Source organism: Neodiprion pinetum, chromosome 4 (genome assembly GCF_021155775.2).
Source record: "Neodiprion pinetum isolate iyNeoPine1 chromosome 4, iyNeoPine1.2, whole genome shotgun sequence".
Lineage (NCBI taxonomy): Eukaryota > Metazoa > Arthropoda > Insecta > Hymenoptera > Diprionidae > Neodiprion > Neodiprion pinetum.
In genome coordinates this window covers 272,691-298,402 of record NC_060235.2, presented here as the reverse complement: position 1 = coordinate 298,402, position 25,712 = coordinate 272,691, and the positions used below count along the sequence as shown (strand labels likewise).

Sequence of the window (25,712 nt, the reverse complement as noted above, 5' to 3'; positions counted from 1 at the left end):
TCGGGAAAGAGTCATACGAATCAATTCTGAGACGAAAAATTTTTTGGTCAAAAAAAAAGGAAGGCTAACCCCTTTGTATTTTTGGCGAACATTTTCGCGATTCTCAAAAGTGCTGGAATAAATTAATTGTGGCTCTATTCCGATGTAATTTTGCGAGAGAAATCGATTGAGCGCAGTTCCAATACGCTGCAAGCAACGTTTGAAGAGTTGGAGCCGAAAAACGAGGTCCTGAATTTTCGACATTTTTCAGCAGATGCTTTTTTCCTCGTATCTGCTCTCCCGTTGATCCCACGCTCCTTTTGCTGCGTTTTCTGAGTTCCTTGGGGTCCAATTGGTCGGGAAAGAGTCATACGAATCAATTCTGAGACGAAAAATTTTTTGGTCAAAAAAAAAGCAAGGCTAACCCCTTTGTATTTTTGGCGAAAATTTTCGCGATTCTCAAAAGTGCTGGAATAAATTAATTGTGGCACTATTCCGACGTAATTTTGCGAGAGAAATCGATTGAGCGCAGTCCCAATACGCTGCGATCAACGCATCGAAAGTTACAGCCAAAAAACGAAAAGCTGAATTTTCGACATTTTTCAGCAGGTGCTTTTTTCCTCGTATCTTCTCTCCCGTTGATCCCACGCTCCTTTTGCTGCGTTTTCTGAGTTCCTTGGGGTCCAATTGGTCGGGAAAGAGTCATACGAATCAATTCTCAGACGAAAAATTTTTTGGTCAAAAAAAAAGGAAGGTTAACCCCTTTGTATTTTTGGCGAAAATTTTCGCGATTCTCAAAAGTGCTGGAATAAATTAATTGTGGCACTATTCCGACGTAATTTTGCGAGAGAAATCGATTGAGCGCAGTCCCAATACGCTGCGATCAACGCATCGAAAGTTACAGCCAAAAAACGAAAACCTGAATTTTCGACATTTTTCAGCAGGTGCTTTTTTCCTCGTATCTTCTCTCCCGTTGATCCCACGCTCTTTTTGCTGCGTTTTCTGAGTTCCTTGGGGTCCAATTGGTCGGGAAAGAGTCATACGAATCAATTCTCAGACGAAAAATTTTCTGGTCAAAAAAAAAGGAAGGTTAACCCCTTTGTATTTTTGGCGAAAATTTTCGCGACTCTCAAAAGTGCTGGAATAAATTAATCGTGGCACTATTCCGACGCAATTTCGCGAGAGAAATCGATTGGGCGCAGTCCCAATACGCTGCGATCAACGCATCAAAAGTTACAGCCAAAAAACGAAAACCTGAATTTTCGACATTTTTCAGCAGGTGCTTTTTTCCTCGTATCTGCTCTCCCGTTGTTCCCACGCTCCTTTTGCTGCGTTTTCTGAGTTCCTTGGGGTCCAATTGGTCGAGAAAGAGTCATACGAATCAATTCTGAGACGAAAAATTTTTTGGTCAAAAAAAAAGGAAGGCCAACTCCTTTGTATTTTTGGCGAAAATTTTCCCGATTCTCAAAAGTGCTGGAATAAATTAATTGTGGCTCTATTCCGACGTAATTTTGCGAGAGAAATCGATTGAGCGCAGTCCCAATACGCTGCAAGCAACGTTTGAAGAGTTGGAGCCGAAAAACGAGGTCCTGAATTTTCGACATTTTTCAGCAGGTGCTTTTTTCCTCGTATCTGCTCTCCCGTTGTTCCCACGCTCCTTTTGCTGCGTTTTCTGAGTTCCTTGGGGTCCAATTGGTCGGGAAAGAGTCATACGAATCAATTCTGAGACGAAAAATTTTTTGGTCAAAAAAAAAGCAAGGCTAACCCCTTTGTATTTTTGGCGAAAATTTTCGCGATTCTCAAAAGTGCTGGAATAAATTAATTGTGGCACTATTCCGACGTAATTTTGCGAGAGAAATCGATTGAGCGCAGTCCCAATACGCTGCGATCAACGCATCGAAAGTTACAGCCAAAAAACGAAAAGCTGAATTTTCGACATTTTTCAGCAGGTGCTTTTTTCCTCGTATCTTCTCTCCCGTTGATCCCACGCTCCTTTTGCTGCGTTTTCTGAGTTCCTTGGGGTCCAATTGGTCGGGAAAGAGTCATACGAATCAATTCTGAGACGAAAAATTTTTTGGTCAAAAAAAAAGGAAGGCTAACCCCTTTGTATTTTTGGCGAAAATTTTCCCGATTCTCAAAAGTGCTGGAATAAATTAATTGTGGCTCTATTCCGACGTAATTTTGCGAGAGAAATCGATTGAGCGCAGTCCCAATACGCTGCAAGCAACGTTTGAAGAGTTGGAGCCGAAAAACGAGGTCCTGAATTTTCGACATTTTTCAGCAGGTGCTTTTTTCCTCGTATCTGCTCTCCCGTTGTTCCCACGCTCCTTTTGCTGCGTTTTCTGAGTTCCTTGGGGTCCAATTGGTCGGGAAAGAGTCATACGAATCAATTCTGAGACGAAAAATTTTTTGGTCAAAAAAAAAGCAAGGCTAACCCCTTTGTATTTTTGGCGAAAATTTTCGCGATTCTCAAAAGTGCTGGAATAAATTAATTGTGGCACTATTCCGACGTAATTTTGCGAGAGAAATCGATTGAGCGCAGTCCCAAGACGCTGCGATCAACGCATCGAAAGTTACAGCCAAAAAACGAAAAGCTGAATTTTCGACATTTTTCAGCAGGTGCTTTTCTCCTCGTATCTTCTCTCCCGTTGATCCCACGCTCCTTTTGCTGCGTTTTCTGAGTTCCTTGGGGTCCAATTGGTCGGGAAAGAGTCATACGAATCAATTCTGAGACGAAAAATTTTTTGGTCAAAAAAAAAGGAAGGTTAACCCCTTTGTATTTTTGGCGAAAATTTTCGCGATTCTCAAAAGTGCTGGAATAAATTAATTGTGGCACTATTCCGACGTAATTTTGCGAGAGAAATCGATTGAGCGCAGTTCCAATACGCTGCGATCAACGCATCGAAAGTTACAGCCAAAAAACGAAAAGCTGAATTTTCGACATTTTTCAGCAGGTGCTTTTTTCCTCGTATCTTCTTTCCCGTTGATCCCACGCTCCTTTCGCTGCGTTTTCTGAGTTCCTTGGGGTCCAATTGGTCGGGAAAGAGTCATACGAATCAATTCTGAGACGAAAAATTTTTTGGTCAAAAAAAAAGCAAGGCTAACCCCTTTGTATTTTTGGCGAAAATTTTCGCGATTCTCAAAAGTGCTGGAATAAATTAATTGTGGCACTATTCCGACGTAATTTTGCGAGAGAAATCGATTGGGCGCAGTCCCAATACGCTGCGATCAACGCATCGAAAGTTACAGCCAAAAAACGAAAACCTGAATTTTCGACATTTTTCAGCAGGTGCTTTTTTCCTCGTATCTTCTCTCCCGTTGATCCCACGCTCCTTTTGCTGCGTTTTCTGAGTTCCTTGGGGTTCAATTGGTCGGGAAAGAGTCATACGAATCAATTCTGAGACGAAAAATTTTTTGGTCAAAAAAAAAGGAAGGTTAACCCCTTTGTATTTTTGGCGAAAATTTTCGCGATTTTCAAAACCGCTGGAATAAATTAATTGTGGCACTATTCCGACGTAATATTGCGAGAGAAATCGATTGGGCGCAGTCCCAATACGCTGCGAGCAACGTATGAAGAGTTGGAGCCGAAAAACGAGAACCTGAGTTTTCGACATTTTTCGGCTGGTGATTTTTCCATCGTAACTTCTTTGCTGTTGATCCCAGGCCGATTTCGCTGCGTTTTCTGAGTTCCTGGGGGTCCGATTAGTCAGGAAAGGACGATACAAATCAAATCTGAGACCAAAAATTTCTCGCCGAAAAATGAAAAAAAAGCAAGGCCAACCCCTTTGTATTTTTGGCGAAAAATTTCGCGATTTTGAAAAGAGCCGGAATCAATTCTTTTTACCACGATTCTGACGTAATTTTGCGAGAGAAATCGATTAGGCGTGGTCCCAATGAGCTGCGATCATTCTGTGAAATCTTACAGCCGAAAAACGAAGAATTTTATTCGCCATTTCTCTTCTGTTGGTCCTACGCTCTTTCCGTTGCGTTTTCTGAGTTCCTGGGGTTCCAATCAGTCAGGAAAAGATTGAATGTTATCCCAAATCATAAAGTTTTCGCTCGAAAAAAAGGTGAATCAAGTGAAGACCCGTATGCTGAATATTTCGTTTATTCAGAGTAAACAAGGTTCCATTCAATCTTATGTAGTTTAACAATCGCAGTCTATTATATGTAATCCTTACGCATAGAAGTATCCCACGATTAGCAAACAACTTGAAAAGATGGGTATAATGTCAACTTATACACTCATAATATAGCTATCCTAGGCCGCTCTGATATACCTCCAGGCATATAAAGCGATTTACTACACCTAATAAGTAGACTATTATTTTATGATATAGGACACAATTACTTGTGACCTACAATATATTTTTTTTCAGTTTGGTACATAGAATGTACTCTTTACTAATTTCATACAAAAAAAAAAAAATTATTCACCCAGATCGATTTCATTGATTATTTTACATTTCAAATATTAGTCTAAAGTTACAGGAGTTGCAGAGAAATTCTTTTTTCAGGATTCATAGAAAGTTCATGACACTACGGAATTATTTTCTCAGAAGAGCCAAGGAGTAAAACAATAATTACGAATTAATTTACTGAAGCCATATGTACGATATTGTTTCCGAAGTGGTTTGGTAACAAAAACTACAAGGATATCAGTTTCAATGAATCGGCAATATAGCGCGTTTGGAGATAGCCTCGCATTTGAAATACCCGCAAAGATCTCGTCACTTCAGATAACAAGCGGAACAAACACGTACGAAATAGTGTTCAAATGCAAAGACTCTTGGACCGCAAAAGTGCAGTTTTAAATCACTGATTCATATATCGTACAACAATTTTGTAACTGTAATATTCGATTATTAACCACTAGTACTCATCATACAAAAACTAATTGATCCAAATTAGAAAGGAAATAGATATTCTAAACGCAGGGCTCTACGTAGTTCCCAGGAAATAGTCCAGTTATTCCATCCATTACGCCTTCCCACCATCCATCGTCATTCTTCTTCAAAACATAGATAACCGAACTCTCTTGGAAGCTCAATTCATCTTCTTTATCGGCATAATAATCATAAATGGCCACCACTGGAACAAGACAAAACGAACCTCCTACATTCCAATCATAAAACGGGGATAAAACTAATTAACGTAACTGAGTATTCGGTTTTATAATTTATACCTTTCTCAATATAGTTCTTTGGTACCCATCCAGGTAAGTCTTCCTCATCTGGCACAATCGGCATAATAGCACCAGATGGTTGCTGTGGTCTTCCAAATTGAGAATGTTCGTCGTGTTCAGGGGGTGGCGGTGGAGGCAATGGAGGGCTGCTTGCTCCACTACTGCGGCTAACTTGATGAGATAGTCGATGCGGCAGAGTATGGTGACCACTGTAATTAGTCATTTCACCCCCAGAGCCAACTAGCGGCGAGGGAGGTGCTGTAAGATAAAAAAAAACATGATATGCAGATCATCTGCAAGTTAATCTGCATTTAATTATTAAGCAAAATCAGAGAATGTGTGCAGGAAACTATTTTATCACTGTTTCTGTTGTTCTGGCCATACAAGCCAACAGAACTCGCGAAACACAAGCCAGGGAAGGCTGTGACAATACACAACTGACAGTTACTATTTTCTGAGAAATCATGCCAAAAATTTTTATCGTATTAATCATTCATTGACAAACAATAGTACATTGTGCATCAAGTAGGTAAAGTGGGTCCATTTACGCTGAGTGTAAGTTTACAATATAAGATGCACACGATACTTTATATACCAAGTATATCGCTTGCGCATAGATTGTTATCATAAAGTACACCAAAATGCACTTTTGAGTACTAGAACATCAAACTGCTTTGTTCTTGTACTTTAAGTTTGGAACGCAGTCAAAAAAAGGCGAGTAAATCATACTTGCATTACATATAGCATAGTTTAGTAGTGACAATACAACATATGGATCAATACCTGACGTTAGAGCTCGAAGTTAAATTATTTAAATCATTAAGAGAATTATAAACCTACTTACGTGGCATGCTGTTGAGATGTTCTTGGACATAGCCTGCAGCTCCAGTGATACTGGGTGGAGCGGGAGGTGGAGTTTGCGGATGGCTTTGAAGTGGATGAACAGTTCCAACTTGGGGAGGTAGAGTGTGTTGAGTAAGAGTAGCAGTATGAGCTGTATGCTGAAGCCCATGAGAGGGATGCGGGGTGGTATGAGCGTGGAGTGGCAATGTACTATAACCGGGTCCTCGTTCCCGTCTAGGATGACCTAAGGGGTAATTGGGTGCATAGTGACTGGGAACTTGGGGTGGAGCCACTGCGGGTGGTGTTCTGTACTCACGGGAGCCCTTACTCAGTGTTCCTGAAAACAATAAGTGCCAATAGAAAGTTGATCAAAAATATTTAGAAAATATTTTGAATTCTAAAACTATTTGGTTTAGCTATTCAATGGCTACATCTCTGTTATTAAAACGAACTGATTACCTGTTCGGACTGTTTGTGGTGGAGTTGGTGGCTTCGTAGTAGGTGCTGGACCCACAATGACTGCACCTAAACCAGAACCAGTCGAAGCGGCACCGAGACTTTGTACACTGCCCTGGCTCCCCCCACGCTGTTTGCTTCTAGGAGTACCTCCGCTTCGTACACCATGACCAATCTCATCCAAGATGGTGTAATCAATGCTTTTCCTTACATATTTTATAGGTTTTTCAGGATTTGCCGGTGCAATAATCTTATACTGTCTCGTGGTCATTTTGTTCGCAGTAAGAACACCTATTTCCCTTCTGGCAACCTTTTCCTTGTGAATCATAACTGTCTGAGCAATGTGGTTCATCTGACTTTCCATTTCCGCAAGTTGTGAAGTCTGTAGATCCAACAACTGCAGAAAGTTATAAGCCAGCGTGTTTATTTGATATGCAACACTGGCAAGTGACTGAGTTGTGTAATTTTTAGTTTCTTCAAGAGCTAGCCGTTTGTTCTCGGCTTGGAAATAATTTGCCTCGCAATACTCTGCTACTCGCTCCAAATTTGTGTGACTATCGGCCAGGTGGCTTCTCCCATCGGGGATTTCATGGCGCAAAAGTGCCGCTAATTCTGCCATTACTTCAGAATCGCTTCCCACTCCTGAAGACACACGATACGAGTCTGGACTGCCTGCAATAAATTAAAAAATCAGTCAGTGTTGATCGCCTATTTTTCTATTAAAAAATAATGAGTATATTTGGATGCACATACAGGGTTGCCAAAAAAAAAAGGAACCGTAACTCTTTGATATGCTCAGAATTTCTGATAACTTCGCATCGCAACAAACTATATAAGACCAATACTATTCTTAACCCTTAGTTAGATTTGTTGCTAGTTAATTATTAATTGAGAAGGTTAAGCCTGTTTCTCTAATTAATTACAAAACATTTGTAAGATAGGCAAAGCATAGCTGTGTGACAATTTCAGGTCTGCAAAAAGATTCAATTCTTAATGAATAATTGCAATTACTGTGAAGAGAGGATGCGAGTAAACTGTAGTTATTGATAACAAGTGATAGGTAAATGGGAAAGAATGTTTATTATTGCTGTTTTGAACATGCGAGAATTTTTTAGGAGCAAGTGAATTCAACAATACAGTGACAATCTCTCGGCCTAAAACGAATATTGATTGGTGATGAATATTAATTAGGAAGAGAATGGTGTCGAAAATGGTGCTTACGAATAGAGTCGCGGTCAAACAGGGTGAAGTGAGCAATTACAAGATACGTGTCAGTGTGGTTACAATCAAGATGGGCGTGACAATGCGTGTGCCTCACGTCAAAAGCAAACGACAGCGCGGATACTGTGGAACTGACGTAGGAAAAAGTAGCTAAGAAAAATATTTAGAAAATAAACTAACGGTACTCAGCCATTATCAACAAACAGCTACTACTGCTGGTTGCATTAATTCATATTTACCGATATTCTCAATCAATATATTAACCAGAGAGTATTATCAAAAATTAAATAATCAACCGATGCTCACTATGCAGCACTACCGTAGCGTAGGAACCGAATTTAGTGAATCCCGTTTATAGTCTATGCTCAATGATCCAACATCCGTATTAAGCATGGTCTACGGTCTACGTGCGACCGATCGGCCCTCGAAACATAACTCGAAAATCGAAAATCGGACGATCGCGCCTCGCTGATCGACTCTGTCCCTGCGATATGCGTTGTGCGGGATGGTAGAAAATCTTGAATCAAATTTTAAGGTTAACAGATAGAGGAGCGGTCAAGCTCTTTTTTTATAGTCCTCCAGGGCGCTGCCGCAATCTTGTAATTTCTAGGAAACCGATCCGCTCTATGATGAACGACCTGCTCCGTGAATTGGAGTCGATGAAGATAACTGGCAACACATTGAACGACGATTTATGGAGAAGTTGCGTTCAGCTGACCGAGGGCACGTTGGTACCGTGTAAAAAAATTGGAAATGAACGACCCTGCGAAGAAAAGGATTACAGTGAGTACAGGCAGATCGTAAACAGAAATTTGCGGAATGTGGAGGCTACGCTTCGTCACGTAGCAACGACTTTTGGGGAGCAAAACGTCAGGGAAACTGCATCGCGGAGTCACCCCCTTCGCACTTACCTGATAAACTTGATTATCATCATCGGCGAACAGAGCGAGAAGAACGTGTGGAACACCGCAGAGTCGGTGTCCATAGTCAGCTCCATTCAATCTAACCTCTGCGATCTCTGCAAGTGTCGATCCATGTCCGAGCTATTAGTCGGAAAGGGAGGCGAGGGATCTAGTGTGGATGGCAGTGGCGTAATTGAGGCAGTGCTCCTCGTTCTTAGGCCAAAGCTCTTCAAGGATACTTGGAAGAATTATCCTGCGGCTGTAATTTGTTACAAGTGGATATTATGGCAAGTAGAGGTTGGTCAAACCCCTGCACTCATGACTTTTGGTTAGTTATGTGTTGATATCAAAGAATTTCTTTCAGTTTCAAAGTTTGTAACAACAACGTAACAAACATATGAAAATAAAGTCATCTCTGGAAAAACTAAGTATATGGAATAATAGATTGAATGAGCTTCAAGTTTGCTTTTAAATAATAACTTATTCTCAGTTCCACTCCTAAACCGTGAAACATTTCAAGTAACTAAATGTCATGTTCACATTTTGTGGCAGCCAACGATATCATCTCCAACCTCATGCATTTTTGTATTTACAGGAACCTAATCTTGTCCGTCACATGAACAGTATAATACCAACCGCGCTGATAATCTTGGATGATTACGTTGTTGAAAATAGACTGACTGGAATAAAATGTATTGGGAAGATTTTACAACACGCACAAATGGTAGTGTATTTTCTAACTACAGTTAATTTCTTTGCAATGAAGTTACTGGTACTAGCAGGCATTGATAGATCACCTTTTTTTAAGAAAAATTGTTACAATACTTTGCTTTTTAGAACCATTTAGATATACGCGAACCTGCGAACTCTACGATTACTAATGATAGACTTCTTTTGACCATGATAAGGGTGACTGAACTCTTTTTCAATCTGAAAGAATGTGTAAATCACACAATCTTAATACTGATAAATTGGTACTAGGATCACTGCATTTTCAGAGGAAAGAGCTTGTGGATACTGGATACGCAGAGGTGATATACGATGCCTTGAAGAGGTTGTTAATTATTCGAGAAGTGGCATACATTATCCCGTTGTACTCTTGCATAAGGAGCCTTTTGTCAACATTGGAATACTACAACAACACAGATTCTCTACAAGTACGAATAATATGCCTATAGACGGATTCCCTTCTACCAACATTCTTATCAGTATTTCATAATTGTTTTAATTAAGCAAAAAACTTGCCCCTTACAGTGGACTATACGAGATGACGTCATCTTGTCGTTACTGAGTAGTATGGAGTTCGAACAAGATGCCCATTTGCGACATGCTTACATGTCCAGCTTGCCAGGACTCTTGACCAATATCGGGTGTGCCAAGTGGTGCGAAAGATTAACGAGGATTTTGTCAGAGTACTGTGAGCACCATACAGATCTCAAAACTCTGAAAGTCACAATGGAAGTGAGTTTGAGTAGTAGGTCGTAATTATATTGAATATGGCGAGATGAATGAAGTGAACGTTAAGAAATGATTGTATGATTTATTTGTAGGCCGCAAAAACGTTTCTCGTCATCTTTCAACCGAGGATACCGACCCATTGCGTACCTTTATACGCGGCCTTCCTGAAACTACACATGGATCTAATCGAGACACCAGTTTTTGACAAAGAGATTGTACAGAATTTAGAAGATTGCATTGGCTTACTGTATAAATCGACGCCGTCTATAGGTAAAAAAATTATCAACGACGATCGTATGAAATCAGTTATTAATCAACAGCTTCAGTTCAGAATACTAAATGATTGCACTTATTTTGAATGAGTTAGGCAACTAACTTTAGAATCAAAGTTTAAATATATTAAGAGGGAAGAACACCAACAAACTCCGTATGAACTGAAGGCTCCTAAGAAGAACAAAAATACTATTTAATATGTATATGTTGTGCATTATTTGTTACCTTATATCATGAGCTGTCTCCAACCGTCGCTTATGAGCATCCAATATTTATAATGTGCAAATGTAAAATATCGAATTTACATGAATAATTGTTGTATAAGACGTACATATATATTCCTCACAGTTAATTGTTAACAACAAATTTACCAATATAAATAAACATGTGTAATGCTACACTCCTGCGAGTAGATACAATATATTATTACTTGCCACTTTTTCCTGCGTAAAATAGAAGAAACTCAGTGATATGATATCGCGTGTCTAATGGTAGAAGGAACTATGCGCCACTATACGACCTTTTATCAGGTGTAATGTTAAAAAGGCGTATTTTTGACCTTTGCGTTTGCGTGAAAAACTTGAGGATGCATTCAAATACGTTGAAATAATCAAAAATGGATCAATTAACGGTAAAAGGTCGTAAGTACTGTCGGTTATGTTCTTTCATCGCGAACTCTATGAAAAATATCACGTCCCCTAATAGTGTAAAGTCGCATGTGCCCACATACGACCTTATATCACTGCGTTTGATATTATTTTTTGAGAGAATAAAAAAATTGAACATCCTTCCCGAAATCGACAAATCTACATTTCAAAGGCTTTTAGCGTCCTCTAAGAACAAACAAAAAAAAATTCGGGATGCAACTTTATACCATTTATGAATATGATAAATAAATAGTACATTATGCAAAAAGTGCGAGATCACATACGCGGAGTTGTTACGTATACTACTTTTCCAAACAAGGTGTGGAAATTTCGCTCTCAAGAGCAAGGAAATATTGTGTAAGATAACACCGGTCTACCCGAATTTTGAATCTGGGTTCTAGACGCCAAATTTGATTTCTTTAAAGTAACTAATAAATGATAAAATAGTTTTATTAGGTAAAGTTTGTTTTTGTAGAAACCGGAACGATATTACGGATTTAAAAAAAAAAAATGCCTATTTGCTCAAACATGTATTGTAAATTACAACTAAACAAACTTCTGTTTTGCATTTAAATCGCTTTTATTCAAAAATAATAATTAATAATAAACTGCGAATTTAAAAGAATTAATAAACAAAGTTTAAAAATTAATATTTTTCATACTTCTTCTATTTTCGTACGGACTTTCTTATATCAAACCCCAAACGTATTCTCTCATCATGCTCTCATACTGCCCCTGATGACGTCAATAACGATAAAGTCCATCATATCTTGGTGAAAACGTTTTCGTTTTTCTTCTGAATAGGCTTATATCTTCTGATATCAGCTATCAATCAAAAACTTCAAGACTTATTTGTCAACGTAAAAAAGACAAAAACAAAGTTTATAAGTGATAAATAAAGGTTTTGGTTATTATTCGATGTATCGAATCGAATCAAAATTTATTTGTGTCAATAGAAACTCAACGAACATTTCGTGTAATCCACGGCAATGGAATAGTCAATAAAGAAACGGAGTATGGGCTGGCAATGAAGACTAATTGTAAGAGGGCGGGGAGCGGATCCAGCCCCCCAGACCAAGTTGAAACACAAAAATCATATAAAGAATTTTTTAAAAATTCATAATTATAAGAAAACTAAAAATGTTCAGAATCGTCACAGATCCAAACGTTCTCATGCTCATAAAAGGTTGCATTAATTTTTTTTTTGGATTTTACTCCTTCAGAAACGATTTCAGTTATAGGGCCCGGTATGGAAATTATATGAGGAGTAAAATGATGTGTAACACGAAAACTTGAGGCGTTATAAAAAGAGTCAAACATATATATTGAACGTGCAAAAGAATGAGATGGAATACATTACACAGCGTACCCTATACTCGGGGTCTTCTCTTTGTGCGTTGCTTCGTAGTCTCACTGCATGGTTCACTACCTCCGGCCTGAGAGTTGAATGCATGCGTATGTTTGTACGTGTGTGTTGTGTGCCTGCGTATTACGAAGTTCTGTCGCAACTTGTATACTGCTGCCGAGTACAGGGTATGCATGCTGTATAATAAATACATATAGTAGCATTTATTGTATCGATATAATGTACACAACAAACAGCAACCTAACCATCAACTTTCAAAGTTGTTATTTCAAAGTTTTCTTGTACCTCTATGCATTGATAAGTGTATTTTTATGTACTACGCTTTTATTGAAGTAATATAAATAATCCGAATAATTACAGATATATGTTTGTTTCTCTCATCATTTTGGAAGATGCGTTCATTTACCCTCTTTTTCTATTCGATGTATACCATAGTTATCGTTCGTAAGGAGTAAACTCCAGTCGTGCGTCGGAGCTGACACACACACTTTTTTTTTTTTTTTTTCTTTTGGCAAGGAATTTTTATAATACAAAGGCAATAAACAAATAATTCAATCTTATTTGAGTACACGAATCGGATTTTGCATGTACCTACGCAAAGCGGATTTTGCGCACGCTATCAAAATGCGTTGGGAAATCTAACATTTTGGGAACACAAACCAGTGCCCAAAATCGAATTTTGCACACAGTGTTAGAAAATATATATATCTTACCACCTTTTACCACCAAATTCGCCTTTTTGACGCATACGTCCTTATACCATTAGACACGCGACATGATATAATACCTACATCTTGCAATTACAACCATCACGATTCCTCTATCGCAATGAGGGGTAAATGTTGGTAGATAAGTAAAATGCGCAACCCGTAAGTATTATCAGCCACGAATATATAAATAGCATATAATAACGTCCTCGGTTTGAGGCTAATCTCATTAATTCGCTCTGCGGCATCGGGAGAAGCACGTTCCGTTCCATAATGCCTGTGGTGTTGGCATTGTTATTAATTTTGCTCGTCGTTATATTAAATAAGTTCTATAATTTCGTATTCGGTAAACCTTTAGCAAATGCACCTCCAGGTAAAAGGATGCAGAAAGAATTTAAACTATTCGCACGCCTCCGAATTCAAGTGATTCCTTCATTTTGCCGAATATTACAGTCTATTTTATCACAGGTTTACCTCGGTTCCCAATATGGGGTAGCTATTGGCTCCTTCTTTGGGGAAACTACAATTTTCCTCACAAAACGATCCACTATTACGCCAAAAAGTACAAATCCAAAGTGGTAGGATGCTGGCTGGGCGATTATTACACGATAGTTGCGACGAACTACAATAGTATCAAGGAACTGCTCACGAAGAAAGAATACGACGGAAGATTGACCGATGCTTTCATATTTACGTCGAGAGCTTTTGGAAAAAAATTAGGTCAGTATACGTATAGTTGGATGAAAATTAACAATATCTGATCGTACGAGACTCTTTCCGTAATTATAAAGAGTTAGCAATCGTTGGTACTTTCTTCTCCTGTAATAGCTGGCAGAAAAAAACAAAAATAACAAAATCTTAAAATTGACATCTGCTCCGAGTTTTGCACATTGAAAATATTTCATAAGCAACCTAGCTGCAAAGTAATGGAATTGAATTTTATTATACTTCATTAATGCCGTTGTAATGTGTCGTGGGATGTATTATTGCGTCGCAATTGCAGTCTGCGACTCATCAGCGCGAGAAACCCTTTTTCAAATCTTCATTTTAGTATACATCGCCACTGGAATATTATTCGTGTCATGAAATTTAAATTGCAGGATTTGGAAATTATGTTGATTAAATATCAATTCAAACATTGAGAAATTAAATTAAAATTACATATATCGAAAAATTACATGTTGCAAGGACATCCGAAAATGTGATATTTGAGATAAAATTGATGAAGTCGAATGCAGTGGTAAATTTAACAAACGACGAAGAATACAATACGACGCATAAATTCGCAACATGGTTGTTATTAATAGAGATTGTTATCCCATTTGTTTTTCCCTAGTTATCTTTACAACACAATTCGTTTCATTCTCGATTCAATTGACCCCAACAGGCAGATAATCTGATTCAACGCATTGAAATTTCAACACGAATGGCTTTCCGCAACACTTTACACCCACGTCCTATTCGTTATTATGCTTGCAGTAATTCGCGGGATAACAAATTACGTGATCAAAATGACAAAATGAAGGATTAAATTATCTTCTTCGTGAAATGTCACAGGTTCTCCGTATCGCGCGACTTATGCCATGATATGCAACGTAATTCAAGAATCACCAATTACCTTAGGTCCACCTGGCGATTATTTATTTGACTGCATAATATCAAAACAATGATTTAAGAATTGATAAGCGTATAATAATAGACTCCTAATCCGTAGTAAGAACGCCGTGCTGTATAGTTGCATAGACTTTTAATGCTTTGCATATTGATAAAAGAAGGATTTCCCCGGTATCATGCAGGCATCTTTTTCACCGATGGTGACAAATGGAGAGAGCAAAGGAGGTTTGCCCTCAGGTATATGAGGGAATTCGGGTTCGGACGACGAATGGACAAGACTGAGAGCGATTTTGCGGAGGAGCTGGGCGTGCTGCTTGACACCTTAAAAAGTGGTCCCGCCAACGAGAACGAGCGGGTAAGAATTATAGAGAGCTGAACGATGATCCGGGCGCCTGATTGTGATTTTCTTTACACTGGTGAAAATGTTTTCTCAACGGCTGTAAAGAAATCAGAATCGGAGCCGCGGTTTTTCACGAAATTCGCGATATGCGCAAAACACTTGGTAAATCCTCTTGTTTCGACGTTGCAGAAGGTGCTCAAGGACGGCAGCATGGTCCGTTTTCCAGATATCCTCTATCCAACAGCAGCCAATTTCTTTCTGACGATATTCACCGGGGAACGTTTACCGAGAACTGATCACGAGAAGCTGCGAGTCGTGTCAAGGGCCGCCGCAAAATTTCAAAGAAACAGTGACACGACCGGAGGTGCGATATTGGTCACTCCTTGGATTCGCCACTTCGCTCACGGGTTTTCTTATCCCGGATTCATCGAAGGGTCGACGGGGATAACAAACTTTATCAAAGTGAGTTTTTACGTCACGTCAGCCGACGCCTTCACTTAAATAAGCCCTCAACTTGGGTGTAAATTCGCGCTCTCAATTTTTTTCTTATGAGAATTTAAGCATGAGTTCGGTTTTTTTTTCGTGAGGTTTATTAACCATCTTCGTACGATACTTGTCACATAAAAATCCAGAAACGCTTCGGAACGAACGAGGCGTCGTTTATCGGCGATGCCGAAAGAGGCTTCCTCGACACGTGTATTAAAAGACTGAAGGACGAGGAAGGATTTCCGACAATCACCGAAGAGCAGGTCCTCATGCTGGGTACGGACCTGATTTTTCCAGCGTTAACAGCTAACCCGTGGGCCGTGACGATAATAATCAAGTACATGATGCACCATCCTCACATCATGGAGAAAGTTCAAAAGCAGATCGATACGGTGATCGGCAGGGATCGGCTAATCACGTTGAACGACAGAGTAAAGTGGGTTCATTTTTGTTCACTAATTCAACTATCAAGATAAATCCTCAGTCATGTCCTTTATATTTTACACATGTGCCTTGTGCTTCTCCTCCTCGCTTCAGTCTTCCCTACGTCGAAGCAACGATCCGTGAAGTTATGAGAGTGGAGACGATGACACCTTGGTCGGTAGCTCACAGGGCGACGGAGAGGGGTACGCTAGACGGTTTCGACGTCCCAAAGAACGCAGTTCTGGTAACCGACCTCTACTCCATGCATCACGATCCAGAGATGTGGGGTGATCCAGAAGAAGTTCGTCCCGAGCGATTCCTGACCGAGGACGGCCACATGGGGAAGGACCGCTCTTTGCCGTTCGGCGCAGGTGAGTATACGAGTATTTCATCTCCGTATTCACTCTACGGACAATCAAACTTGTCGAGAGCGACAACTGACAATTAGTACATGATCATCATATTCTCCGCATCGTAATCTAGGGGGACGACTTTGCGCCGGCGAGACATTCGCAAGACAATTTTTATTCCTCACCTTCAGTACCCTTGTCCAGAATTTCGACTTCTCTTTCATCGAGGGCGAGCCGTCGTCCTTGGAGGATCGGATTCCAGGATTCGCTACGAGTCCGAAAGACTTTTGGGCCAGAGTTACTCCCCGTAAATAGAAGCACCGCATCTCTCTACTCGACGTAGCGTTTACCGTAATGATTAGTTATTTTTCTATTTTACATTTTCTATACCGATTGGTTATAGTTAATTCACCACACGTTATTACCGCAAAAATAAATTGATCTCGACGTTTCTTGTCGTTTTTCTTCAAATTACCCATACGATTACACAATGTTTTACGTAAATCTTTTGCCTTCTTTCTTTTTTTGTTTTTAATTAGAAATATCACGTATATACCTGCAATCATTGAAATTATTTCGCATCCTTAATCATATTTTAATACACTACAATCGAAATACATACAACAGATGAGTTATTGTGTTGCTAATTTATTGAAAAGTTCATGTCTTTCATATGTAGAACATAGAATCTGATATCTTACATATTTTGCGTTATCTGTTGAAAAATCTTCTCACAGATTGCACGCGAGGCGAGGGAAATCGATAAAAATGAGGATGCGAAAAAAAGACTCGCATAGCCTTATTTCCGAATCACAGATTCACACCTTATTATAATACAATATTAATATATTGGCGATATATAGGTAGTAGTATCAACCATATGTACATATGATTAATAAATTATAAATATAGGTCAATTTAAAAAGTAGCGGTTTTTTAAAATTCTTAAGTCTAAATACGTATTTAACGTAGGTATAATATTGTTTTCGAGTTTCACCAACTGTTTGAGAAATGTTTTCTACCAAAAATTAATTACCGATATAACCGAAAGAGATTTTTCATGCCGCGAAATGAATTATTACTGTATTGGAAAAAAATTAAAAACCCAAAAAATATTAGTAGTTCACCGCATATCACTGGCAACAACCTATCGTTATAATTTTATAATTAGTATTTTTGATAACTATATGATGTTTCATGGAAGTCACTAAAATCTGTTGTTGAACAGTAATATAATTATAGTCAATACAATATTTCCTCGGTATAAAATAATTTTTCTTTTTTTTTTAAATATTTTAATTTTTAAATTTTTAAACGACGCATAAAATAATAATAATAATAATAATAATAATAATAATAATAATAATAATAATATCAACAACAACAACAACAACAATAATGCTATGCGTATATTACTTGGGATGATTGTGCCTGTCAATTTTACGGTCAGTATAGGAATACCTACTGCGACTCAGTGACAGTGTTCCGTAACGTCAACAATAACGGATTTTTTCCATCCAAAAAGGAAGTAGCCAACGGCGGCACCAAGAACAACGGCAAAGCACAACCAAACGTTGTACGTCATGAATATCAGCATTAAGAAATACGATATAATTATTTGCACGATGTGAAGGAACGTTTGAAAGGTGTGCATCCAGGAGAGCATTGTTGGCCTGCGAATAAAGCGAAATTAATTTTTAACATACCGAGCCTCATACCGTATATTTGCGAGCATGAGACGTTTGGAAAAGAAGATTCTAGGTATAATAGCTATGAAGGTATAAAGCTTCTCATGCGGCCGTGCTGTTAACGAAAACGCGGAAATTATTGAGGCATACTTCACAGACGAATCCGCGGTGGTCGATGATCGACAAATTTATTGTATTTTCCAGTGATTTAGCAGCCGTTAGTGAATAAGTCTGGGGAATACTGTTTAGCCCTTGCAGTTAATGGCTGTTCGGTGCAGCTAAAACTAGTTTAGATTGTGCAACGGAATAAGGATACGAATTAAGAAGACACAGTGTATTCGTGCACTCGGGACGGGGATAAGAAAGAAAGACGGTTAGACATATATCGAGATAATCGTTATTAGTCGTGCGAGGTGTTAAAACACATTTCCAACGATAGGAGGAAAAGTTGCGAAGAATCGACCGTTAGATCGGTTACTTACGGTTGCTTGTGTATCACCTCTCCGACCATACTAAAAAGAAAAACATAAAAAAAACTAAAACGGTGAATTCGCATCGCGACAAACTCTTTACGAATGTCTATATGGCAATTTTCATTATAGGTAAGAGGTAAAAGGTTGAGGTCTCGTGATTATGGGGGGGGTTAATTGATTTGCTACATCCGATAATCAGTAAACGTCGATGATGGTCTTTATACGTGGTATCATAACACAACGAGGGAAGTCTCGCTGCACTCCGATTATGTCGTTTACTTTATATTATTCGGTCAGAGTTGTGTCTTAAAATTAATTACAAGGAGTTGGGAAGGAGAACATAAGGTGATGGGTGAGGGTAAGCAACACATTGCGTAGCATATGAGATGCGGAATACTCACTGTACAACCCTGTTGTCTTCGGAAACAACGTTCTTCTCCTGCGGCATGGAAACGCTTCGATACTGCAAAGCGTTGTACGTCCTCCAGAACAGATATTCCCGGTAATATTTGAGACCCTCGTAAAGTGCGGCCATTATTATTATACCTATCATCGATCCCACCAGGCTTCCGATCGAAGAGACCTTCCACGAGTCGAACAGAACCGTCTCGCAGTAACCACCGTGAAACGCCATCTGGGACGATCCAGATTTATTGGCTTATCGTTAGAGGCGTCTCGTAAAACACCGAACACGAGATTAGTACATCGTGATTAAATCTCGGTCTTGTATTACCATCATTCCGTGCATCCCGTGACCGCTGCAGGCTTCCGCGGATGATCCACTGGATGCTCCTACGTGCTCCATGCTGCCGCTGTGACCTCCGCCTCCCGCATGCCCCATCATGTGTTCTTCGTGACCCGCGTGCCCATTCGACGGATTTGAGTGATCATGGGACATCTGGAAATTTTTAATAAACTATTCAGGTATTTAAACCGGCTCGAAGACTGACCCTTAAACGATACAATTAAGTTAAAACTGTATTCATCGCCGTATAGAGAAACTGTTGGTACCAATCTGGTTGTGCCAAGATGTGTACTCGATAGATTTCATTTTTCACAATAACCCGTGCGGCTTAATATGAATGTTATACGACGAGAAATAAACGAATAAATTGATCACTATGATCATTATTTTATATTTCCCCAAAAATAATCATTGTTATCGATTTCCAGAAATTATCAATTCGAATTTCTGCAGCCGACTATCATTGGGTAGTGCTCTGTTCCGTCTAAAATCACGCTAAAGCGTTTGCATATCCGGCTGGGATATACCTGAACCAGTTGCAAAAATAGGTGCAACATGACTTTATACCAACTGATTTTCATCACGTTTTTTAAGATTACACATTAGGTATGTATGTACGTTCAACGTAGCAGAAGAGGACACAGCTTCGCGAAGGTGGCACATAGTGTATTACAAAACCGTTATTTGTTATCAAATTCCCGCGTGCAGAATAATATCGCAAATTGCAAATGGTTAACGATAAGACCCAGCAACTGGCTGCACATGAAACTTGGAGCGTGGTTGCGTCCTCGGTTTAATCGCTGACCGCAAATAATTGATTCTCAAACTGAAACTCGAACTATATAACCAGCTGCATCTACAGCTGGTATCTACACTAGACATGTACTATATTCAGCCACTGCCGCGGCCACCACGTTGGCTGATACATGCATGCGCGTATGTAAAGGTGAGGCCAAATTATCCCTATATGTACAGCTTACCATGTTTCACATTTCATATCACTCTTTCTCAGCTTAACCTGACGACGTATTAATCCATCAATTAATAATGTCATTTGCGAAAAGTGACCAAGTCGTTGACTATCGATTATAACTATATAGGTATAGTACAACTATTTTATATTTTACCTTCAAGTATCTCAAAGTCATAAATTCGAGTAAGATAAAATTCTTATACCCGTGGACGCACATCTGGAATGCCAATCTCTTTTGAACCATATAAGAACGTCGATCAGCGCCGGCTTTCAATTAGCTATACAATAGCAATACTTACAGGAACACGCGTATAACATCTGGTTCATCGAATATAGCCATTCTCGGTGAAGGTTTTCATTTCTTTGACGGCGATAGAATGCCTTGCAGTAATTGACTTCGATTTAAAATAGTCACGCACTTTCTACCAGCTATGTTATCACATATGGTTGCAGTTTTGTAATAATAATTTTATCGGTCATATCGGTATGGGTGCAAAAACGAGGTCTTCGTCAGAATTATCAATGGATAATTGAGATAAGAAAAATTCCTGCAAGGTTTGCAGTTGAAACTATCGTCTGAAAATCTTCGCACACATATGCGTATAATCTGATTTCAAATTAATTTGAAATATGCCGAAGGAACGGAGTTAGAAAAAACGACAAGAATGGCAGACCCGCAGGGGCCAGACTTTCTAAATTATAACACGTGGATCGAGATTCGTGAACTCCTTTCAATTACACAGGGTAAGCAGTTATATACTTAAACTGCACAAAAACTTACAACCCTGGCAGCGCTGCAGTGTTATATAATGTAGACTTTTGTCTCTTGCCCGGTCAAGATTCACTTCAGAAAAGTGAGGAAAAACACGTTCGTGTGGTGTACCGATAATAACAGAACCGCAGAAAAAAATAAATGACACCGTACGAAGAACCGCATATCCTCAAGTGGTTTATATTATTAAAGATATGTTGTTATTCGAAGAATTCATTACATTGAAATGAAGAAAGCAAAATACCACGGCTGATAAGGCGGGACAGGAAAAACGAAGAATACGTGTGACCAAATCAAGTGTATTAACCGGTTAACTGGGAAGCGTTTTTCCAGCTTTCGTGTCGAAACTGATATAAGCAAATTAATCACCAAAATACACAACAATTTGTTTCTGGAGGTTTTTGATGCTGCGGATTCCATTCCGGTACAGTCGTCTCTGCGGCTCTGTTCAAAATTTACGTATCCAATGACACCATTTTCAGGCCACGAATTCGTATTTTGTCAGAGTTGTTTAAAAATGACCCTATTGATTTTGAGGCCGAAATTTGGAATTTTATCATTCTTTTTGCATCCGATAAAACGGTTGTATACCAATTTTTCTGGTATTCGGTCGAAAACTGAGAAAGTTACTCAAATTTGTACATATATGATATGATACAATACCAGTTGATCGGTTAAAATCTTACCCTTTCGCTGTGGGGTATATTTACGGCATTTTTACCGACTTTTTTTTACAGACATTATCGATACAGAGAGGGAATCAGAAAATAGAAAATACGTCGTCCATTGTCGGACAAAGGAAATACCTTGGACTTCTTGATGACTGAAGAATTTTCAATCAAATATGTCGATGACGCGCAATGAATTCCTTTGTTGTCTAATATTTATATCGTACCGCATCAGAAGCCAACGATCGTGCCGCTGTGATAGGCGAATCATTCGTGGCGTCTGTCATTGGAAGAATATCATTTTCCATCAAATGTTTAATGTTTGGAATATCGGAATATAACGCAGCAGCAAGCGGCGAAGCCGATCGATCAACATTAACTCAGAAATTCGCATACCGAGCAAACGAACACGCCTTTGAACATCTGGTTGACTGTTATAGTTACAACTGCGATTGTACGGGTATTCAAATTTAGTAGAAAAAAAAGGCAGCTTTGTTCGATTCATTGCACGCTGGCATTACACGTGCGGAGTAATAAAATGAAAAATCACAGTGTGATAATACTAAACCGTGAAAGAAAAAAAAATTTTCTTTGTATTTAATGATTAACTTGACATTTTCTGTACGATGTACGCGATTACACGTACGCACGTCTTTCGTTACGCGTTTCGTTCTCGCTCGGAGTTTACGACGCGAAAAACACCTGTTGGCGGTAAAAGTTTGAGCAGACGAAAAACAAGAAAGAACAAAAGAAACGTTCCAATCGAGTCGTGAATTTTAGGTATTGGAAGATAACACTCTGCAGGAGGAACGTTCGTAAGACACGGTAATACGGAATACACAGGCTTATAGTTAGTTGTTAACTGCCCTTACCCACCGTCATTCTCCCAGAGAGACCACAAAAATCTCATTAGTTGCACTGTCATCACACATCATATATGCTGCGACGATCACGGTTCATTATAAAAACAAAAATACCAAGTCTGCATATGTAGATCGTGCACCGCGCCTCGAGGATCTACGTGATCGTATATCGTGAGTGGACAACTTTGGAACTAACCGAAGGCAATCGTACCTGTTCGGTACTTTCACCAAAAATCGAGATGTCGACATGAAATGCTGCTGCAGGAGAAATCGAACGGCCAATTTTATCTACATCGCGATCGCAAAGTACGGAATTACACATCTATCTTTATAAAACAGTTTTGATTTTTGTTTTGCCCCCTTGAATGAAAGTTTCTATGATAGAAATGAAAATGTTCTGAATAAGACGAAAGTTATTTTTAAATCAATGAATCACGATCTAAACAATGATTGTCTCACAAGGAATTCTGGGATGTCGACTCCTCCGATTTTTATCTAATTCATACATGTTGTAGTGCATCGAAAACTAAGAGACACGTGTTTCTTTTTATATGCCAGTAAACGGTTTGGAGGGGCGAAAATGACCCCTAAAAATGAGAACCCAACAGGTGGTTTCTGAGTACATATTTCGGATAGAAGCGCTTCTTGGAGATTCGAATGAGACCATCGCTGAAATGTTTCATTCGGGAAAAGAATGAACGTTTCAGCGTTGGTTTCATTCAACTACTTAATACATCAAGTGCATCAAGAAACCGAGACCCATTGGAAGCCCAACCTTGGGGGTAGTTTTCACCCCTGTAAACCGTTTATCAGTAGATGAAAAGAAACTACGTATCTTTCAGTTTTCGATGCATTACAACGTATATGAAATCGACGAAAATCGGAGGGATCGACCGATCTAGGGTTCCTTGTCAGTGTATCAGGTTGCAGGCCGCCTTGTGCAAACGGTACAACATCTCGGGTACAACCGGACGACGGATTTCTCACGATGAGACAATTATCAATTTTTCTTCTCTCCCGGTAATCGCTGCATCAGCATAACCAGTATATAATATTCGATAATTTTTCAATTTACCGTATAATATTGGCGTATTGGGTCTGCCTACGGATCAACTGTGCAAATAAAAAATTCACTATATTTAGGTATATGGACAAGAAAAAGGAGGCAATTTTTTCCAATGAGCAAGATGACTATATATGAACGATTTCAGAATCACCAAGCGGACACGGTTAGTCAAATAGGAATAAATTATTTTCGTCATTTGTAGGGGTGTGTCAAAGTTGCGGAGAGAACGGACGGTACGAGGAGGTCTATACACATATATAAAAGAATTTCGAGGTGAGGGGAATTCTTCCCGTCAAGGAATTTCCTTGATGAAATTCCCCAAGATGATAACCGTAAGCGTCAATAAATCGGTATGACTGAAGAAACACACACACGTATTGTAATGATGAAAATGATCGCAGTAATAGATATTATACGTCATACGATATTAGAACAAAACCGAATATCGAACATTTAACCGCTGCATACCGGAATATTTATATAATTGTCATAAGCAATTTTTTTTTACAACTCTGTTGTCCCTCATAAACGATTCGGATCATAAAAACAATGGCTTGAACATCTGAGAAAATATTATCGAACATCACGCTTGAAATGAAATGCGACGTAAAAAGAAGCGACGATAGTGATTATTATTCAGCGTTTAGCACTAAAATTACACAAATTAATACGACGCTATTTGTACCAATACTGGTAGTTAAATCAAAATGACTGCTTTAAAAAATATGTAATAATAGAATATTTTTATATAATATTGATACAATCATTTTCCTTCATTACGATTTTTTAAATACCAGACACTTTGACTGGTGTGGTAGTTCCTAGTGTTAATATACGCATTCCTCGGAATTTTGAATATATATCTTATACCGCTTGATTTATGCACACCATTGGTTGCAGAGCAAGTGGTACAGCTTATAGGAATAAAACGCGCACGCTCCCTTATGGTTACATCGTCGAGTTTATAATCAGGGTGCCGATAATAATACACGAATGTTTATATTGGTCTCAATTGGTTCAATTGCAACGAATTAATATAGCATGTTCGATATCAATATAACGAGGTGCAGCTACGTACGCTGTTTCATTCTATGTCCTACGTAACGCCATGCCAGTTACTATAAAATTAGGTATATTACAATGGTGGAAATTTTAACGTTGACGAACAGATGTTAAAGCCTTCGGAAATTACGCACCTGGAGATGACGATTAATTAAATTGTTGCGCGTAGATGCTTTGTAGATTATTTGTGCGTAGTGTACATTTGTTTCCAAGTAGTTGAGAGACGTGTTATTGTCAAACAAGCTCGCGACGCTCCCGGTTTTTCCCAGTGTCAATAATCGTCGACAAATATTGTGGTTGATATTATTCGTGGATAATCGTATTGTTTAATTAAAACGTTCACGAATCATCCGCTGAGGAGCAATAACCGCGTAAAAGAGGATTAACAATGATCTTCCCAGTTGACAGAGAACAAGGGGGAAAGTATTTTTTGTACAAAATTTACCCACGTCAGAGAAACTCAGAATGCTGCTGATCTAATTTTTTATATTTTACATAAGTGCAACTGGCGTGAATCACTAACCTAGGTCACCATGGGCAGAAGACTAGGATTAGGAAAGAGAAAAAGACATAGTACCTTGAAAATTTTGAGGTTATGTTACGCTGATATCTAGGGCGCTGGTCCTCACAGATTGAACAAAAATTAAACACAAATATCCCGACAAACAAGCTTTGTTCTTGAATGACAAAATAGTTCACCAGCAGGTAACGAAGTGACCCATTGGCATGCGACCAAGAACTTTCACGTCGACACAACTACCACAGATTGTATAAAACTTTGTGAACGTGAGTGAAACTCTCAAATCAACACAGACTACGTTTCAGATGCTACGTTCGGTGTGCGCACTGATCTCTATATGACAGTGTTGCCAGAATGAGTTATGATTTAGTACTAGACGGCAGCGCCACACCGTAAAGATTTCGAATTTTCGTACTAAATTGGCGGTCACTTCAAATGAAATAGAGTACGTAGACAGTGATAGGTGTGGTTGATGTTGGTATGCACGTGTCGCATACAATATCTACTGACTGAGCACAAACATGCGTCCTCTGAGATTTCTGTTTCTATTCACATAAAAATTGTACAATGTATAAATAAAAATCCTAATTACGGCAAAGGTCATTAAATTAGTGTATAAAATGTGTAAATAT

The 25,712-nt window shown here is 38.9% G+C and overlaps 4 protein-coding genes across 20 annotated transcripts; 2 read left to right on the top strand and 2 right to left on the bottom strand.

Annotated features, from left to right (window-relative positions):
* Window positions 1-4,071: 4,071 nt before the first annotated feature.
* Abi (tyrosine kinase Abl) lies at window positions 4,072-8,727 on the bottom strand. 7 transcript variants are annotated; one of them, XM_046620769.2, is made up of 6 exons: window positions 7,865-8,080; window positions 6,467-7,135; window positions 6,324-6,344; window positions 6,009-6,251; window positions 5,165-5,422; window positions 4,072-5,070 (listed from the first exon to the last, which is right to left on the bottom strand). In XM_046620769.2, the coding sequence occupies exons 1-6, from the start codon at window positions 7,875-7,877 to the stop codon at window positions 4,907-4,909; spliced, it is 1,368 nt and encodes a 455-aa protein (XP_046476725.1). In that variant the 5' UTR covers window positions 7,878-8,080; the 3' UTR covers window positions 4,072-4,906. The 7 variants fall into 7 exon arrangements, with proteins under 7 accessions (XP_046476725.1, XP_046476724.1, XP_046476720.1 ...); XM_046620768.1 differs by lacking the exon at window positions 7,865-8,080 and adding an exon at window positions 8,596-8,727 and having other exon boundaries at window positions 6,009-6,344; XM_046620764.2 differs by having other exon boundaries at window positions 5,165-5,404; window positions 6,009-6,344; window positions 7,865-8,081.
* On the top strand, window positions 7,752-11,480 carry LOC124216352 (TELO2-interacting protein 2). Of its 4 annotated transcripts, none has more exons than XM_046620770.2 (6): window positions 7,752-7,820; window positions 8,295-8,883; window positions 9,182-9,310; window positions 9,585-9,743; window positions 9,820-10,047; window positions 10,137-11,480. In XM_046620770.2, exons 2-6 carry the CDS (start codon window positions 8,311-8,313, stop codon window positions 10,404-10,406), a joined length of 1,359 nt encoding a protein of 452 aa, XP_046476726.1. In that variant the 5' UTR covers window positions 7,752-7,820; window positions 8,295-8,310; the 3' UTR covers window positions 10,407-11,480. The 4 variants fall into 4 exon arrangements, with proteins under 4 accessions (XP_046476726.1, XP_046476728.1, XP_046476727.1 ...); XM_046620772.2 differs by lacking the exon at window positions 7,752-7,820 and adding an exon at window positions 7,848-7,865; XM_046620771.2 differs by lacking the exon at window positions 7,752-7,820 and adding an exon at window positions 7,965-8,219.
* A 1,788-nt stretch (window positions 11,481-13,268) lies between these two features.
* Cyp304a1 (Probable cytochrome P450 304a1) lies at window positions 13,269-17,266 on the top strand. 2 transcript variants are annotated; one of them, XM_046621617.2, is made up of 7 exons: window positions 13,269-13,410; window positions 13,506-13,757; window positions 14,834-15,006; window positions 15,181-15,453; window positions 15,624-15,913; window positions 16,015-16,271; window positions 16,384-17,266. In XM_046621617.2, the coding sequence occupies exons 1-7, from the start codon at window positions 13,311-13,313 to the stop codon at window positions 16,563-16,565; spliced, it is 1,527 nt and encodes a 508-aa protein (XP_046477573.1). In that variant the 5' UTR covers window positions 13,269-13,310; the 3' UTR covers window positions 16,566-17,266. The 2 variants fall into 2 exon arrangements, with proteins under 2 accessions (XP_046477573.1, XP_068991148.1); XM_069135047.1 differs by having other exon boundaries at window positions 13,491-13,757.
* Ctr1A (Copper transporter 1A) lies at window positions 15,781-25,423 on the bottom strand. Of its 7 annotated transcripts, none has more exons than XM_046621629.2 (5): window positions 25,138-25,423; window positions 19,145-19,327; window positions 18,813-19,045; window positions 18,421-18,474; window positions 15,781-17,923 (listed from the first exon to the last, which is right to left on the bottom strand). In XM_046621629.2, exons 2-5 carry the CDS (start codon window positions 19,307-19,309, stop codon window positions 17,722-17,724), a joined length of 654 nt encoding a protein of 217 aa, XP_046477585.1. In that variant the 5' UTR covers window positions 19,310-19,327; window positions 25,138-25,423; the 3' UTR covers window positions 15,781-17,721. The 7 variants fall into 7 exon arrangements, with proteins under 7 accessions (XP_046477585.1, XP_046477584.1, XP_046477583.1 ...); XM_046621628.2 differs by having other exon boundaries at window positions 19,145-19,309; window positions 25,138-25,422; XM_046621627.2 differs by lacking the exon at window positions 25,138-25,423 and adding an exon at window positions 22,446-22,592 and having other exon boundaries at window positions 19,145-19,309.
* Window positions 25,424-25,712: the final 289 nt, after the last annotated feature.